This window comes from Corvus hawaiiensis, chromosome 1, assembly GCF_020740725.1.
Source record: "Corvus hawaiiensis isolate bCorHaw1 chromosome 1, bCorHaw1.pri.cur, whole genome shotgun sequence".
NCBI classification, from domain to species: Eukaryota; Metazoa; Chordata; class Aves; order Passeriformes; family Corvidae; genus Corvus; species Corvus hawaiiensis.
This window is the reverse complement of record NC_063213.1, coordinates 1,460,673-1,476,970: the sequence shown is the minus strand read 5'-3', so window position 1 is coordinate 1,476,970 and position 16,298 is coordinate 1,460,673. Positions and strand designations below refer to the sequence as shown.

Below are 16,298 nucleotides of genomic sequence, written 5' to 3'. Positions count from 1 at the left end.
TTTTTCACATCCGAGTGGAAAATTTTCCCACTTTTTTCACATCCAAGGGGAAATTTTTCCTGTTTTTTTCACATCCAAGGAGAAATTTCCCACTTTTTTCACATCCAAGTGGAAATTTCCCACTTTTTTCACATCCAAGGAGAAATTTCCTGCTTTTTTTACCGTCCAAGTGGAAATTTTCCATTTCTTTCCATCCAAGTGGAAATTTCCCACTTTTTTTCCCATCCAAGGAGAAAATTCCCACTTTTTCCCATCCAAGTGGAAATTCCTCCCTTTTTTCACATCCGAGTGGAAAATTTTCCTGTTTTTTTCACATCCAAGGGGAAATTTCCCACTTTTTTCACATCCAAGTGGAAATTTTTCCTGTTTTTTTCACATCCAAGTGAAAATTCCTCCTTTTTTCCCATCCAAGTGGAAATTCCTCCCTTTTTTCACATCCGAGTGGAAAATTTTCCCACTTTTTTCACATCCAAGGGGAAATTTTTCCTGTTTTTTTCACATCCAAGGAGAAATTTCCCACTTTTTTCACATCCAAGTGGAAATTCCCCCCCTTTTTTCCGTCCAAGTGGAAATTCCCCCCTTTTTTCCCCATCCAAGTGAAAATTCCTCCTTTTTTTTCCCATCCAAGTGGAAAATCCCCCCTTTTTTCCCCATCCAAGTGAAAATTCCCCCCTTTTTTCCCCATCCAAGTAGAAATTCCTCCTTTTTTCCCATCCAAGTGGAAATTCCCCCCTTTTTTCCCCATCCAAGTGAAAATCCCCCCTTTTTTCCCCATCCAAGTGGAAATTCCTCCTTTTTCCCCATCCAAGTAGAAATCCCCCCTTTTTTCCCCATCCAAGTGAAAATCCCCCCTTTTTCCCCATCCAAGTGGAAATTCCCCCCTTTTTTCCCCATCCAAGTAGAAATTCCTCCTTTTTTCCCATCCAAGTGAAAATTCCTCCTTTTTTCCCATCCAAGTGGAAATTCCCCCCTTTTTTCCCCATCCAAGTGAAAATTCCCCCCTTTTTTCCCCATCCAAGTAGAAATTCCTCCTTTTTCCCATCCAAGTAGAAATTCCCCCTTTTTTCCCCATCCAAGTAGAAATTCCCCCTTTTTTCCCCATCCAAGTAGAAATTCCTCCTTTTTCCCATCCAAGTAGAAATTCCTCCTTTTTCCCATCCAAGTGGAAATTCCCCCCTTTTTTTCCCCATCCAAGTAGAAATTCCCCCCTTTTTTCCCCATCCAAGTCGAAATCCCTCCCTCCTTTGCTCTTCCCTCTCCGCTCCACCCCCTCCCGCCGCTCTCCCTCCTCTGCCATTCCCAGTTTCCCGGTTTTCCCGCAGGCCGCGTGGCGCTGGAAGCTGGAGCAGGCCGTGCGCCAGGCGCTCCACGGCAAGCGGGATTTCCCTCTCTGGGGCCACGCTGGCCAAGGCGGCGCCGCTCCGAGCCACCGCTTCTTCTCCTACACCTTCGGCGCGGCCGGCCGGCTCCGAGGGGCCACCTACGAGGGCGAGTGGCGCTGGGGGAAGCCCCATGGCAAGTAAGGAACCTCTGGGGCCCCTTTTTCCGAGCGGGAATGAGGCCGGAATTGGGGTTGGGGAAGGTCGGGGATGATCCCCGAGGTCACTCAAGGACATCACCGAGGGGCTCCTCCTTTTTGGGCATTTCCGGAGTGGGGATAAGGGAGGAGTTGGGTTGTTAAGGGGGTTGGGGGTTGGAATCCGGGCTGGAATGGGCCAGGCTCTGATTCCTGCTTCACTCGTTCCTAGAGGGAATTCTGGCCTTGAGAGCAGGTTTAGCAAAGCCTGAGTTCCAAACCTTGGGATTTATGGATTGTCTCAGCCATGGCTTAGGGATTAAACCCCATAAACGAGGTGTTGATCACCCTGAAGGTGCTGCGTGGGCTGGTGCCTCTGATCAGCGTTTAGGCTTGGCCTAAAATCAAGATCTCGGCTTAAGACATGAAAACCTCACCCTCACGATGAGGAAGATCCCCATAAAAAGCCTTCACTTGTGAACAGGAGAAAAATTTGATTCCCTGCTTCCAAAGTCTCTTTGGACTTTATCCAGAGGGAATTCTGGCCTTCAGAGCAGGCTTAGCAAAGCCTGAGTCCTAAAACTTGGGATTTATTGTGGATTAAATCCTAAAGGCTGCCCTGTAAATGAGGTGTTGATCACCCTGAAGGTGCTGCGTGGGCTGGTGCCTCTGATCAGCGTTTAGGCTTGGCCTAAAATCAAGATCTCGGCTTAAGACATGAAAACCTCACCCTCACGATGAGGAAAATCCCCATAAAAAGGCTTTGTTGGGAGAAATTTGATTCCCTGCTACCAAAATCTCCTTAAACTTTACCCAAACTTGAAACATCCAAACTTTTACCCAAGGAATTAAACCGAGCTTAAATACAAACTGCATTGACTGGAACAGGGGAGGTGTTCAGTAAATCCGAGCTTAAGCGAGGGAATGTCTGGGAATCAAAGGTTCCCAACCAAAATTCCTTTGATATAGGATAGAGAAGAGTCTGGGGGGTTTTTTTTGGGAAAACCATGGAATATGAGCAACCTCCTCAGCCACCAAAACCTTTGGAAATCTTCTTTTCCACGAGTTTTCCACAGTTTGCTCTGGAAGCAAAAAGGATGGAGAGACTTGGTTGGAGAGAGCCTTCAAAAAAATGAACGAATCCACACTAGGAATGGCTTGGGAGGGCTTTTCCTTCAGTTCCAACCCCAAATCCAAAGCTGAATCCTGAAGATTCCACGGAAAAGATTGTGGAATGGCATCCAAGGAATGTTTAGGGCAGAGCTGCACCTGCGGAGAGCCCTGGGCATCGTCGCCACCTTCACTCCCTCAAAACCGTGCCCCGGTTTTTGTCCTCCCCTGCCCTAGGGCTGGAAAATCGGGATTAATCCCAACCTCTCCTGCTTCCCATGGAGTGACTCGGGTGAGGCATCCCAGGAGATCTGGGGCCGAATTAAGGGATTGCGGATGTTCAATACCTTGGATTTGAGTTCCCTTCCCACTCCTGGAATTCCTCTGCCATGATTTTGTTGCCGGAAGGTTCCGGAGCAGCGTCTTGGCCTTGGTGGCTGCTCCGGGATTTCTGAGGGAGGAGAATGTGGGAAGAGCTGTGGGAGTGGGAATTCGGGCTCTTTGGCAAAAACATCCGTGTTTTCCATGCTCTGTCCTGGAATTCCAGGTGACCTGGGGTGGGGGAAGGACAGACTCCCACTCGGATGGGGCTGGAGCAAACATGGAATTCCGGAATATCCTGAGTGGGATGCACCCACCAGGATCATCCAATCCAACTCCAAGCCCTGCACAGACATCCCAACAATCCCACCCTGCGCTTTCCAAACGCTCCTGGAGCAGCCTTGGGAATGTGCCCGTTCCGTTGGGAGCCCGTTCAGTGCCCGACACCCTCTGGGGGAAGAACCTTTTCCTAAACCCAACCTAAACCCGGCTCAGCTCCAGCTGTTCCCTCATCCCTTTTGGATTTTCCATTCCCACCCACAAATCCAAAGGAGATGAAAGCAAAGATTTAAAATTTGGAACGCATCCAAGCAATTCTTTGGAAAACCTGGAAAAGAGCCCACCTCGTGGGGGGGTTGGAACAACAACCTCGGCGCGAGTCCAACCGCCTCGTCATGGTTTTGGTGTTGCACCATCTCCTGTCAAACTGACCCAGAGGAGGTTTGGATTAAACTTTGCCATGGAATTCCTGGCTGGGAGGGGCTGGGCTGGAATTCCCAGAGAAGCTGAGGCTGTCCCTGGATCCCTGGGAATGTCCAAGGCCAGGTTGGACACTTGGAGCAGCCATGGGGTGAGATGGTCTTCAAGGTGCCTCCAACCCAAACCATTCCACGATTCCATCATTCCATTTCCTCTGGCTGGGCAACACGCAGGGATCGGATTTGCTGGGATGAGGCGAGAATTACAGCGGGTGTGGGTGGAGTGGGAGACCGGGAAGATGGGAAATGCACTCCGGACCTGAGCAGGAATTCCACCACCCTTTTTTTATTCCCGTTTCTCCCTGCTTTGTCACCTCCTGGAATTCGCTTTCCCAGCCCCCACAAACCAGCTGGAATTCATGATCCCTTGGGCCTGGTGTTCCTCTCTTGTTTTCCCAGTGCCCGACACGCTGGAATTCCGGGCTGTGGTGTCGCCGTGTCCGTGGGGATGTGCCAGGCTCTGGCTGAATCCCTGTAATTAAGCAAGGATCACATGCAAGGCCCTAAAGGCACAACCCAGCACCTCCCCAAAATGTTTTTGGGATTAGGGAACGTGCAATGGATTCTTCCCACTCATCCCAGAGCAGGAAAATATGATGGGATTAAATCCTCCTCCCGCTGAAAACCAAGGCCTGGAGGTGCCTTTTGTGTCCTTGTCCTCCGAGGGATTTTTTGGATGTTTGCCATCAAATCTGGGAATGGTTTGGGTTGGGAAGAACTTGGGGAAAGATCCAATTCCGACCCCCTGCCGTGGGCGTCTTCCACGGGACTCAAAGCTCCGTCCAAGCTGGCCGAAATATTTAGGCTGTGCTTTACAAGCTCCTGTTCCATGTGGGAATGTTGAGATGTCCCTTCTGAGAGAATTCCTTGGATTCCAGGGGGACACTGAGGTGGCGCGATGGACGCAACCACGTCGGGGATTTCCAGGAGGGCCTGGAGCACGGGTAAGCCTTGGAAAACGGGATATTCCCGCTTTTCGGAGTAACCTATGGAATGGTTCATCCCGGAGGTTGTCACGTGGAGAGAGGGGACTGGCAGTGAGCGGCAGGGGATCAGTTCCGGGCAGACGTTTCCATTCAGCTGGAAGCTGATCCCTAAATCCATGGGAATTTATTCATAGGAAGTGTCTTGAAGTCGTTTTTAGATCCCTTTAAAACCTCGCTTCCATCAGGAGTTTGCACAGGGAAGAAACCATTCCATGAAATTCGCGTATTATTTATCTCGATTTTCTTGGAAGGAAGACTTGAAGATTCCTCATTTTTCCAAGGGTTTTAAGGGGGGAAAAAAAGATCCCGAACACTTTTTGTCGGGAATTCCAAAACATTTCACTCAGGGAAGGGGTAAAAAGGGGGGGAAACCAAGGCTGGAAGAAACTCTGGAGAAGGAACGACGAAGAACTGGGAATGCCGCTCCCAAGGGGATGAGTTTTCCATTGGAAAAAATCCAGTGGCACCTGGGAGAAATATCCGAGGTGGGGTTGATTCCGAGCACGGAAAGATTGGGAATCTGGGAGGTCCTTGGGTTTTTAGACTTCATCCACTACAACGGAGCCGCCCTTTTCCATGGTGACCTTTCCATGGTGACCTTTTCCATGCTGCCCTTTTCCAAGGTGACCGTTTCCATGGTGACCTTTTCCACGCCGCCCTTTTCCATGCCGCCCTTTTCCATGCTGCCCTTTTCCATGGTGACCGTTTCCATGGTGACCTTTCCATGGTGATCTTTTCCATGCCGCCCTTTTCCATGGTGACCTTTTCCATGGTGACCTTTCCATGCCGTCCTTTTCCATGGTGACCTTTTCCATGGTGACCTTTTCCATGCCACCCTTTTCCATGCCGGCCTTTTCCATGGTGACCTTTTCCATGCTGCCCTTTTCCATGGTGACCGTTTCCATGGTGACCTTTCCATGGTGATCTTTTCCATGCCGCCCTTTTCCATGGTGACCTTTTCCATGCCGGCCTTTTCCATGGTGACCGTTTCCACGCCGCCCTTTTCCATGCCGCCCTTTTCCATGGTGACCTTTTCCATGCCGGCCTTTTCCATGGTGACCTTTTCCATGGTGACCTTTCCATGCCGCCCTTTTCCATGGTGACCTTTTCCATGGTGACCTTTTCCATGTGCCCCTGGCAGGTTTGGGATCTGCCTGGTCCCGCGGCGCTCCGAGGACCGCTACGACTGCTACAAGTGCCACTGGTACCAGGGCAAGATGAGGGGCTACGGAATCTGTGAGTAAGTAAAATCCATGGATGTGTTCCAGGGAAAAGGGGGCTCCAAGGGTTGAAAGCGGGAAATGTCCGAAATCTTTGGAGCCTGCTCTGGAAATGCTTTGTGGGTTTTTAGAATTCCAGAATTGTTTGGGAGTTTAAGGATCATCCCATTCCCACCCCATTCCATGGGCAGGGACCCCTCCCACTGTCCCAGGCTGCTCCCAGCCCCAGTGTCCAGCCTGGCCTTGGGCACTGCCAGGGATCCAGGGGCAGCCCCAGCTGCTCTGGCAATTCCAGCCCAGCCCCTCCCCACCCTCCCAGCCAGCAATTCCCAATTCCCAATCTCCCATCCATCGCTGGCCTCTGGCACTGGGAAGCCATTCCCTGTATCCTGTCCCTCCAGGCCTTGTCCCCAGTCCCTCTCCAGCTCTCCTGGAGCCCCTTTAGGCCCTGCCAGGAGCTCGGAGCTCTCCCTGGAATTTTCTCTTCTGAGGTCACCCCAAATGCTTTGGCCCCTGGGAACACCGGGCTGCCCACAGATCCTGCTCATCCCTATCCCGGATTTCTCCATGCCGAGTGTGGCAGAGGAGAACCGACAACCCAACATTCCAACTGGGATAGGCCCATGGAAGAGGAACGTGGATGTTCTGCTCCTGATTTAAACTCAGAGTTGCTCTTCCCAGAGGGATCAATGCAGGGAAGGGCTGGTGGCCACCACAAAGAGGTGGATCCAAGCCTGGCTTCCTACGGATCTGATGTTCCAGCCTGGATTCCCCAGTGCTCCCTGTGCCCAGGCTGGTGAGAGGTCATGGACTCAGTGGCCTCTCCCAGGACAATTCCACGCCCGTGCGTTGTGTCCTTGGAAAATTTGGGAAGCTATGGAATGTCCGGTTTGGGCGATGCCCATTCCTTGAGTGCACAAGGATCAAATCCAGCGCTCTCAGACAAATATGGGGAATCTTTAGGGATGGAGCAGCCTGATCTCCTCATTTTCCTGGCTTCCTGCTCCAGGAGTTGCTGTCAGATATTCCCAGCCTGGAATTCCATCCCTCTTCCTGCAGGTATGGGAATGACACGGTCTACAAGGGCTACTTCAAGGACAACGTGCGCCAAGGCTTTGGGATCCTGGAGAACTTCTCGGCCGAGCATCCCTTCAAATACACGGGACAATGGGAAAACGACAAAAAGAATGGATATGGGATCTGGGAAGACAGGGAGAGGTAAAGGTGGGATGGATCTGAGGTGGCTTTAGGTGTGGGAGAAGTTTGGATTTGATGGGATAAATCCTCGTGTTTGGATGGGGAAGTTTGGGATGGAGCCAGGCTTGAATTCCTTGGAAAACATTCCCAGATGGGGAAGTTTGGGATGGAGCCAGGCTTGAATTCCTTGGAAAACATTCCCGGAGCTGAGTTTGTATGGGACATCCTGGAGAACTTCTCAGCCAAGGGTTCCTTCAAATCCATGGGATGATGGGAAAATGACAAAAAGAATGGATATGGGATCTGGGAAGATAAGGAGAGGTAAAGGTGGGATGGATCTGAGGTGGCTTTAGGTGTGGGAGAAGTTTGGATTTGATGGGATAAATCGTCGTGTTTGGATGGGGAGGTTTGGGATGGAGCCAGGCTTGAATTCCTTGGAAAACATTCCCAGATGGGGAAGTTTGGGATGGAGCCAGGCTTGAATTCCTTGGAAAACATTCCCGGAGCTGAGTTTGTATGGGACATCCTGGAGAACTTCTCAGCCGAGGGTTCCTTCACATCCACGGGACAATGGGAAAACAACAAAAAGAATGGATATGGGATCTGGGAAGACAGGGAGAGGTAAAGGTGGGATGGATCTGAGGTGGCTTTAGGTGTGGGAGAAGTTTGGATTTGATGGGATAAATCGTCGTGTTTGGATGGGGAAGTTTGGGATGGAGCCAGGCTTGAATTCCTTGGAAAACATTCCCAGATGGGGAAGTTTGGGATGGAGCCAGGGGGTGTAAGGCTTGAATTCCTTGGAAAACATTCCCAGATGGGGAAGTTTGGGATGGAGCCAGGGGGTGTAAGGCTTGAATTCCTTGGAAAACATTCCCGGAGTGGAGTTTGAATGGGACATCCTGGAGAACTTCTCAGCCAAGGGTTCCTTCAAATCCATGGGATGATGGGAAAACGACAAAAAGAATGGATATGGGGTCTGGGAAGATAAGGAGAGGTAAAGGTGGGATGGATTTGGATTGGGTGGGAGAAATCCCAAGGTTTGGATGGGAAGATTTGGGTTGGAGGGGGTGGATTCCTGGGAAAGTGTTCCGGGAGCTGAGTTTGTGTGGGACATCCTGCACATCATGGATGGAGAGCTGGGAAAACTGGGAAAAATCCCGACTTTGGCTTTTCTTGCATTCCAGAGGCGAGAGATACATCGGGATGTGGCTGGATGACCACAGGCACGGAGCCGGCATCGTGGTGACCCAGTCAGGGATCTGCTTCCAGAGGACATTCCATGCCGATAAAATGGTGGTGAGTCCAGGATTTCCATGGAATCTCTGAATCCCTGGCATGTGGGATTCGCTGCCAAGGACGAGATGGAGATTTCATTCCGGAATGAATCTTGGAGGACAAAGAGGGTCGGAAATCAGGGAAAGGTTCTTCCTTGGGAAGGTGGTGGGCCACTGGATATTCCCCAGGGAATGGGCGCATTCCCGAGGTTTCCAGAGCTCCAGGAATGTTTGGATAATGCTCCCAGGGATTCACAGGGTGGGATTGTTGGGATGGCTGCGTTGGATTTTGATCCTTGTGGGCCTTTCCCACTCAGGATATTCCATGATTTTCCCATAGAAACGCTTTTGAAGAACAAGAGCTTGGTTAAGTTCCGGTTCTTAGGACCTTCCAGAGGGCAGGGATGGATGGGATTTGGGATGGAATTCCTGGCTGGGCTGGAATTCCCAGAGAAGCTGGGGCTGGATCCCTGGAAGTGTCCAAGGCCCGGCTGGAGCAGCCTGGGACAGTGGGAAGTGTCCCTGCCCATGGAATGGGATGATCCTGAAGCTCCCTTCCATCCCAAACCATTCCGAGATTCCACAACATTCCATCTTTCCTGGAGATCCCCAACCCTTCCCTTTCCAACGGGAACTCACCCATCAAACATTGGGAATTCACCGGTCCAACATTGCGAGTCCAGTTCACGCAAAGGTTGGGAATTGGCGAGGAAAAACAAAGGGAATTTGGAATAAAACCATGGAAACCCCATCCTTAAAAAAACCCAACGAGCTCATCCCTGCTTCCCAAATTCAGGAAAAACATTGGGGGTGGACACTTCCCGGTAATCCTCCAGCCACGGAGAACCCGAGCACAGCTCCATTGCTTTGCCAGAGGCTCCTCGAACTTCCCGAAGTTTCCAGGTGGGAGCAGCCGCTCCGCTTTTCCTCATGGAAAACTGCCGGGAGCAAGCAGCTTCCCTTGGCAAGCTCGGATTTCTCCAGAGGGGGCCTTGTCCGGGAAGGAAAGAATTCCAGAGGAAAATGTCTTCCGGCTCGGGAAGTGGCCGCTGGTGACTCAGGAAGTTTCCTGGCTGCTTTGGGGATGAGGAAAGCTCCAGGTGGAAAGCTGGGGTTAAATCCCAGTGGGAAGAGAATTCCTTAGGGATAGGAATTATCCCGTGGCTTTCCCTGGAGCAGTTTCCCAGGGAATGGGCGCATTCCCGAGGTTTCCAGAGCTCTGGGAATGTTTGGATAACGCTCCCGGGGACAGGCAGGGATTGTCGGTTGGATTCCGATCCTTACGGATCCCTTCCCGCAGGGAATTCCATGATTCTGCACATTCCTGTTCTGTGGGAATCAGTTCCTAAAGAAGCATCCGGAAAATATCCCGGACTTGGGAGCACCACGAGTTTGACCCCGTGACATTCCTCGGTTTCCCTTCCCAGCACAGGATCCTGCTTTTTTTGTCCCTTTCCCAAGGAAAATCCATGGAATCCTTGTGCCATTCCGAGCTTCCTCACCACTCCATGGATTTTCCAGAACTTTCTCCCGACCACAGACAGGAAAAATCAGGGAAAACCCCAACCCAAATTCTTGGCATCCGCATTCCACGAGTCGATCCCGTATCCCATCAATGGGATTTTTCCGGGATGAATCGGAGCAGGTGGGAATTCTGTGGTGTAGTGGTTCGGTCTAAAATACTCGTTACTGTTTATCTGCTGCGAGATGAGAATTAGGAGAAACGCAAAGCAGGCACCAAACTGGAAAGAATAGAAAGAAGTTGATGAACAGACCTAAAAGAGGGGAAAGAAAAAAAATAAAATCAGACCACACCTTCAGAACTCTCCTCCTCCCCCCACCTCCCTCCCTTCTCCCGCTGACAATGGAAAAAGACAACCCTGGAGATGTTCAGTCTGTCACCACTTCCATAAAAACCTCGTTCAGTCCATTTAGAAAGAGAAGTCTCTTCTTGCTCGCGCTATGAAAACATTATCACAACGAGACAGCCGCCCACTTCCAAATATTGTTCAGTCCATTTAGGAAGAAGAGTCTCTCTGCCTGCGTGTGAGTCTCTTCCCCCGACTTGCAGCTTTTCCCGCAACTGCTTTCGAGGGTCCACTCTTGAAGTTTTTTGGGGTACAATTTTAAGGTTGAGCCGTTCAGAAACAAAAACAGAGGCCCTTCTCCTTCCCTGGGAGCAAAGGGTCTTCATCATCTTCATCATTAGGACTATCTCTGGGAGCATCTCTAGGAACTGAGGTTTCTCCTTTCCCGTTTGGAGCAAAAGTCCTCATCTGGTTCATCTCTAGGAACTGAGGTTTCTCCTTTCCCATTTGGAGCAAAAATCCTCATCTGGTTCATCTCTAGGGACTGAGGTTTTCTCCTTTCCCATTTGGAGCAAAAATCCTCATCTGGTTCATCTCTAGGAACTGAGGTTTCTCCTTTCCCGTTTGGAGCAAAAATTCTCATCTGGTTCATCTCTAGGAACTGAGGTTTCTCCTTTCCCGTTTGGAGCAAAAGTCCTCATCTGGTTCATCTCTAGGAACTGAGGTTTCTCCTTTCCCATTTGGAGCAAAAATCCTCATCTGGTTCATCTCTAGGAACTGAGGTTTCTCCTTTCCCGTTTGGAGCAAAAATCCTCATCTGGTTCATCTCTAGGAACTGAGGTTTCTCCTTTCCCATTTGGAGCAAAAATCCTCATCTGGTTCATCTCTAGGAACTGAGGTTTCTCCTTTCCCATTTGGAGCAAAAGTCCTCATCTGGTTCATCTCTAGGGACTGAGGTTTCTCCTTTCCCGTTTGGAGCAAAAATCCTCATCTGGTTCATCTCTAGGGACTGAGGTTTTCTCCTTTCCCGTTTGGAGCAAAAATCCTCATCTGGTTCATCTCTAGGAACTGAGGTTTCTCCTTTCCCATTTGGAGCAAAAATTCTCATCTGGTTCATCTCTAGGAACTGAGGTTTCTCCTTTCCCATTTGGAGCAAAAATCCTCATCTGGTTCATCTCTAGGGACTGAGGTTTCTCCTTTCCCGTTTGGAGCAAAAATCCTCATCTGGTTCATCTCTAGGAACTGAGGTTTCTCCTTTCCCGTTTGGAGCAAAAGTCCTCATCTGGTTCATCTCTCGGGACTGAGGTTTCTCCTTTCCCGTTTGGAGCAAAAATCCTCATCTGGTTCATCTCTAGGAACTGAGGTTTCTCCTTTCCCGTTTGGAGCAAAAGTCCTCATCTGGTTCATCTCTAGGAACTGAGGTTTCTCCTTTCCCGTTTGGAGCAAAAATCCTCATCTGGTTCATCTCTAGGAACTGAGGTTTCTCCTTTCCCGTTTGGAGCAAAAATCCTCATCTGGTTCATCTCTAGGAACTGAGGTTTCTCCTTTCCCATTTGGAGCAAAAATCCTCATCTGGTTCATCTCTAGGGACTGAGGTTTCTCCTTTCCCGTTTGGAGCAAAAATCCTCATCTGGTTCATCTCTAGGAACTGAGGTTTCTCCTTTCCCGTTTGGAGCAAAAGTCCTCATCTGGTTCATCTCTAGGGACTGAGGTTTCTCCTTTCCCATTTGGAGCAAAAGTCCTCATCTGGTTCATCTCTAGGAACTGAGGTTTCTCCTTTCCCATTTGGAGCAAAAATCCTCATCTGGTTCATCTCTAGGAGCTGAGGTTTCTCCTTTCCCATTTGGAGCAAAAATCCTCATCTGGTTCATCTCTAGGGACTGAGGTTTTCTCCTTTCCCATTTGGAGCAAAAGTCCTCATCTGGTTCATCTCTAGGAACTGAGGTTTCTCCTTTCCCGTTTGGAGCAAAAGTCCTCATCTGGTTCATCTCTAGGGACTGAGGTTTCTCCTTTCCCATTTGGAGCAAAAGTCCTCATCTGGTTCATCTCTAGGAACTGAGGTTTCTCCTTTCCCGTTTGGAGCAAAAATCCTCATCTGGTTCATCTCTCGGGACTGAGGTTTTCTCCTTTCCCATTTGGAGCAAAAATCCTCATCTGGTTCATCTCTAGGAACTGAGGTTTCTCCTTTCCCATTTGGAGCAAAAATCCTCATCTGGTTCATCTCTAGGAACTGAGGTTTCTCCTTTCCCGTTTGGAGCAAAAATCCTCATCTGGTTCATCTCTAGGAACTGAGGTTTCTCCTTTCCCATTTGGAGCAAAAATCCTCATCAGGTCCATCTCTAGGGACTGAGGTTTTCTCCTTTCCCATTTGGAGCAAAAATTCTCATCTGGTTCATCTCTAGGAACTGAGGTTTCTCCTTTCCCATTTGGAGCAAAAATCCTCATCTGGTTCATCTCTAGGAACTGAGGTTTCTCCTTTCCTGTTTGGAGCAAAAGTCCTCATCTGGTTCATCTCTAGGGACTGAGGTTTTCTCCTTTCCCGTTTGGAGCCAAAGTCCTCATCTGGTCCATCTCTCCCTGTCCAAACTTCTCATGAAATCACAGCTGCGTCAGCATCTGCCTATCTCAGTGCAGGTGCTTTTGCTCGCGAGTTGAGCACTCCACCCCCCGTATCTTCATGAAATTCCAACGGGATACTCTGATATATCATAGCTTCACAACAGAATTTCAGCTTTAAGCATCTCCTCTCTCTCTTCCCTCAGGTTTTCAGCTCTTCCCAGCAATAAAAGGGTTACTCTCACCTCGGCCTTGCAGCTTTGCAGCTGGAATGTTGAATTTTTCTCATCGCAGTGGAGAGGGGGGAGAGCCGAGCCGCTCCGGCTGCCCACGGCAAGGCAGTGGCGGGGGGGTTCCACAGCTGGAACAGATCCATCGGCTCCAGGATGGCCGTGGCCCGGTGGCCCCCGCTCGGGGCCCGCAGCCGCCTGTGCCAGCGCCGGAAACGAGAGAGAGCTCGGAGGGGGAGTTTGTCCATTCTTGAGTGTGGATCACAGAGGTGGTCACGACTCTGAGTGGCTCAGAGAATTGTCCATGTTCCCACTGGCCGCTGATAGGTTCTGCCAGGTCCCAGTATCCCTTCCGGAACTCTCCTTGCCAACCCATGAGAGCGCGGCAGGAATTCAGCGCTTTTCCTCTCCCATCCGAAGGGTTCCGGAATTCTGCTGCTGGAAGACGACTCCGTCTACGAAGGGAACTTCACGGAAGATCTGACCTTCGTAGGAAAGGTGGGAATCTCCTCCCTCTCCTCCCGGAATTGCCGCGTGGATTCATCAGCCAAGGGTCCTTCCGGGAAAAAAAAAAAATCCCCCTTTGCCTGGGTTTCGGGATCTTTTTAGCGCAGAAGGAGCGGAAGGTTGGGAATTTTGGGAATTGTTCGGGGTTTTCAGGGTTCAGTTCCTTCAGGTTGGGGCTTTTTGGTTGAGGTTTTGGGGGTTTTGGGGGTTTATGGGACATTTTTGGTCGAAGTTTTGGGGTTTTTTTGGGGTTTATGGGACATTTTTGGTTGAATTTTGGGGGTTTTGGGGTTTTTTTGGTTGGGTTTTTGGGGTATTTTTGGCTGAGTCTTTTGGGGTTTGGGGTTTTTTTTCTTTTTTTTGGGTTGTTTTGGGTTTTTCAGGACATTTTTTGGTTGAATTTTTGGGGTTTTTATTGGTTTTCCTGGGACATTTCAGTTGAGGTTTTTGGAGGTTTTTGTTTTTATTTTTCTTGGGTTTTTCAGGACATTCTTGGTTGAAGTTTTGGGGTTTTTTTTAGCTTTTTATTGGGTTTTATGGGACATTTTTGGTTGAAGTTTTGGGGTTTTTTTGGGGTTTATGGGACATTTTTGGTTGAGTTTTGGGGGTTTTGGGGTTTTTTTGGTCGGGTTTTTGGGGTATTTTTGGCTGAGTCTTTTGGGGTTTGGGGTTTTTTTCTTTTTTTTGGGTTGTTTTGGGTTTTCTGGGACATTTTTGGTTGAATTTTGGGGGTTTTGGGTTTTTTTTGTTGGGTTTTTATTGGGTTTTTCAGGACATTTTTTGGTTGAATTTTTGGGGTTTTTATTGGTTTTCCTGGGACATTTCAGTTGACGTTTTTGGAGGTTTTTGTTTTTATTTTTCTTGGGTTTTTCAGGACATTCTTGGTTGAATTTTTGGGGTTTTTTTAGCTTTTTATTGGGTTTTATGGGACATTTTTGGTTGAAGTTTTGGGGTTTTTTTGGGGTTTATGGGACATTTTTGGTTGAGTTTTGGGGGTTTTGGGGTTTTTTTGGTTGGGTTTTTGGGGTATTTTTGGCTGAGTCTTTTGGGGTTTGGGGTTTTTTTTCTTTTTTTTGGGTTGTTTTGGGTTTTTCAGGACATTTTTTGGTAGAATTTTGGGGGTTTTGGGGTTTTTTTGTTGGGTTTTTATTGGGTTTTTCAGGACATTTTTTTGGTTGAATTTTTGGGGTTTTTATTGGGTTTTCTGGGACATTTCAGTTGAGGTTTTTGGAGGTTTTTGTTTTTATTTTTCTTGGGTTTTTCAGGACATTCTTGGTTGAATTTTTGGGGGTTTTTTTAGCTTTTTATTGGGTTTTATGGGACATTTTTGGTTGAAGTTTTGGGGTTTTTTTGGGGTTTATGGGACATTTTTGGTTGAATTTTGGGGGTTTTGGGGTTTTTTTGGTTGGGTTTTTGGGGTATTTTTGGCTGAGTCTTTTGGGGTTTGGGGTTTTTTTCTTTTTTTTGGGTTGTTTTGGGTTTTTCAGGACATTTTTTGGTTGAATTTTTGGGGTTTTTATTGGTTTTCCTGGGACATTTCAGTTGAGGTTTTTGGAGGTTTTTGTTTTTATTTTTCTTGGGTTTTTCAGGACATTCTTGGTTGAAGTTTTGGGGTTTTTTTTAGCTTTTTATTGGGTTTTATGGGACATTTTTGGTTGAAGTTTTGGGGTTTTTTTGGGGTTTATGGGACATTTTTGGTTGAGTTTTGGGGGTTTTGGGGTTTTTTTTGGTCGGGTTTTTGGGGTATTTTTGGCTGAGTCTTTTGGGGTTTGGGGTTTTTTTCTTTTTTTTGGGTTGTTTTGGGTTTTTCAGGACATTTTTTGGTTGAATTTTTGGGGTTTTTATTGGTTTTCCTGGGACATTTCAGTTGAGGTTTTTGGAGGTTTTTGTTTTTATTTTTCTTGGGTTTTTCAGGACATTTTTGATTGAAGTTTTGGGGTTTTTTTTGGGGTTTATGGGACATTTTTGGTCAAAGTTTTGGGGTTTTGGGGTTTTTTGGTTGGGTTTTTGGGGTATTTTTGGCTGAGTCTTTTGGGGTTTGGGGTTTTTTTTCTTTTTTTTGGGTTGTTTTGGGTTTTCTGGGACATTTTTGGTTGAATTTTGGGGGTTTTGGGGTTTTTTTGTTGGGTTTTTATTGGGTTTTTCAGGACATTTTTTGGTTGAATTTTTGGGGTTTTTATTGGGTTTTCTGGGACATTTCAGTTGAGGTTTTTGGAGGTTTTTGTTTTTATTTTTCTTGGGTTTTTCTGGGACATTTTTGGTTGAATTTTTGGGGTTTTTATTGGGTTTTCTGGGACATTTCAGTTCAGGTTTTTGGAGGTTTTTGTTTTTATTTTTCTTGGGTTTTTCAGGACATTTTTGGTTGAATTTTTGGGGTTTTTGTTGGGTTTTTATTGGGTTTTTCAGGACATTTTTTGGTTGAATTTTTGGGGTTTTTATTGGGTTTTCTGGGACATTTCAGTTGAGGTTTTTGGAGGTTTTTGTTTTTATTTTTCTTGGGTTTTTCAGGACATTTTTGGTTGAAGTTTTGGGGTTTTTTTTGGGGTTTATGGGACATTTTTGGTCGAAGTTTGGGGGTTTTGGGGTTTTTTGGTTGGGTTTTTGGGGTATTTTTGGCTGAGTCTTTTGGGGTTTGGGGTTTTTTTTCTTTTTTTTGGGTTGTTTTGGGTTTTCTGGGACATTTTTGGTTGAATTTTGGGGGTTTTGGGTTTTTTTTGTTGGGTTTTTATTGGGTTTTTCAGGACATTTTTTGGTTGAATTTTTGGGGTTTTTATTGGTTTTCCTGGGACATTTCAGTTGACGTTTTTGGAGGTTT

The 16,298-nt window shown here is 47.9% G+C and overlaps 1 protein-coding gene across 5 annotated transcripts in view; it reads left to right on the top strand.

The window, feature by feature from the left end:
- ALS2CL (ALS2 C-terminal like) overlaps positions 1 to 13,600 on the top strand; it is a 32,483-nt gene extending 18,883 nt beyond the window's left edge. For all 5 annotated transcript variants that reach the window (XM_048306243.1, XM_048306435.1, XM_048306606.1 and 2 more), the window contains 6 exons: positions 1,323 to 1,519; positions 4,584 to 4,649; positions 5,833 to 5,931; positions 6,971 to 7,129; positions 8,293 to 8,404; positions 13,397 to 13,600. In XM_048306243.1, the coding sequence (XP_048162200.1) occupies positions 1,323 to 1,519; positions 4,584 to 4,649; positions 5,833 to 5,931; positions 6,971 to 7,129; positions 8,293 to 8,404; positions 13,397 to 13,585 (822 nt within the window). In that variant the 3' untranslated portion in view covers positions 13,586 to 13,600. The remainder of the gene's footprint in view (positions 1 to 1,322; positions 1,520 to 4,583; positions 4,650 to 5,832; positions 5,932 to 6,970; positions 7,130 to 8,292; positions 8,405 to 13,396) is intronic.
- Positions 13,601 to 16,298: the final 2,698 nt, after the last annotated feature.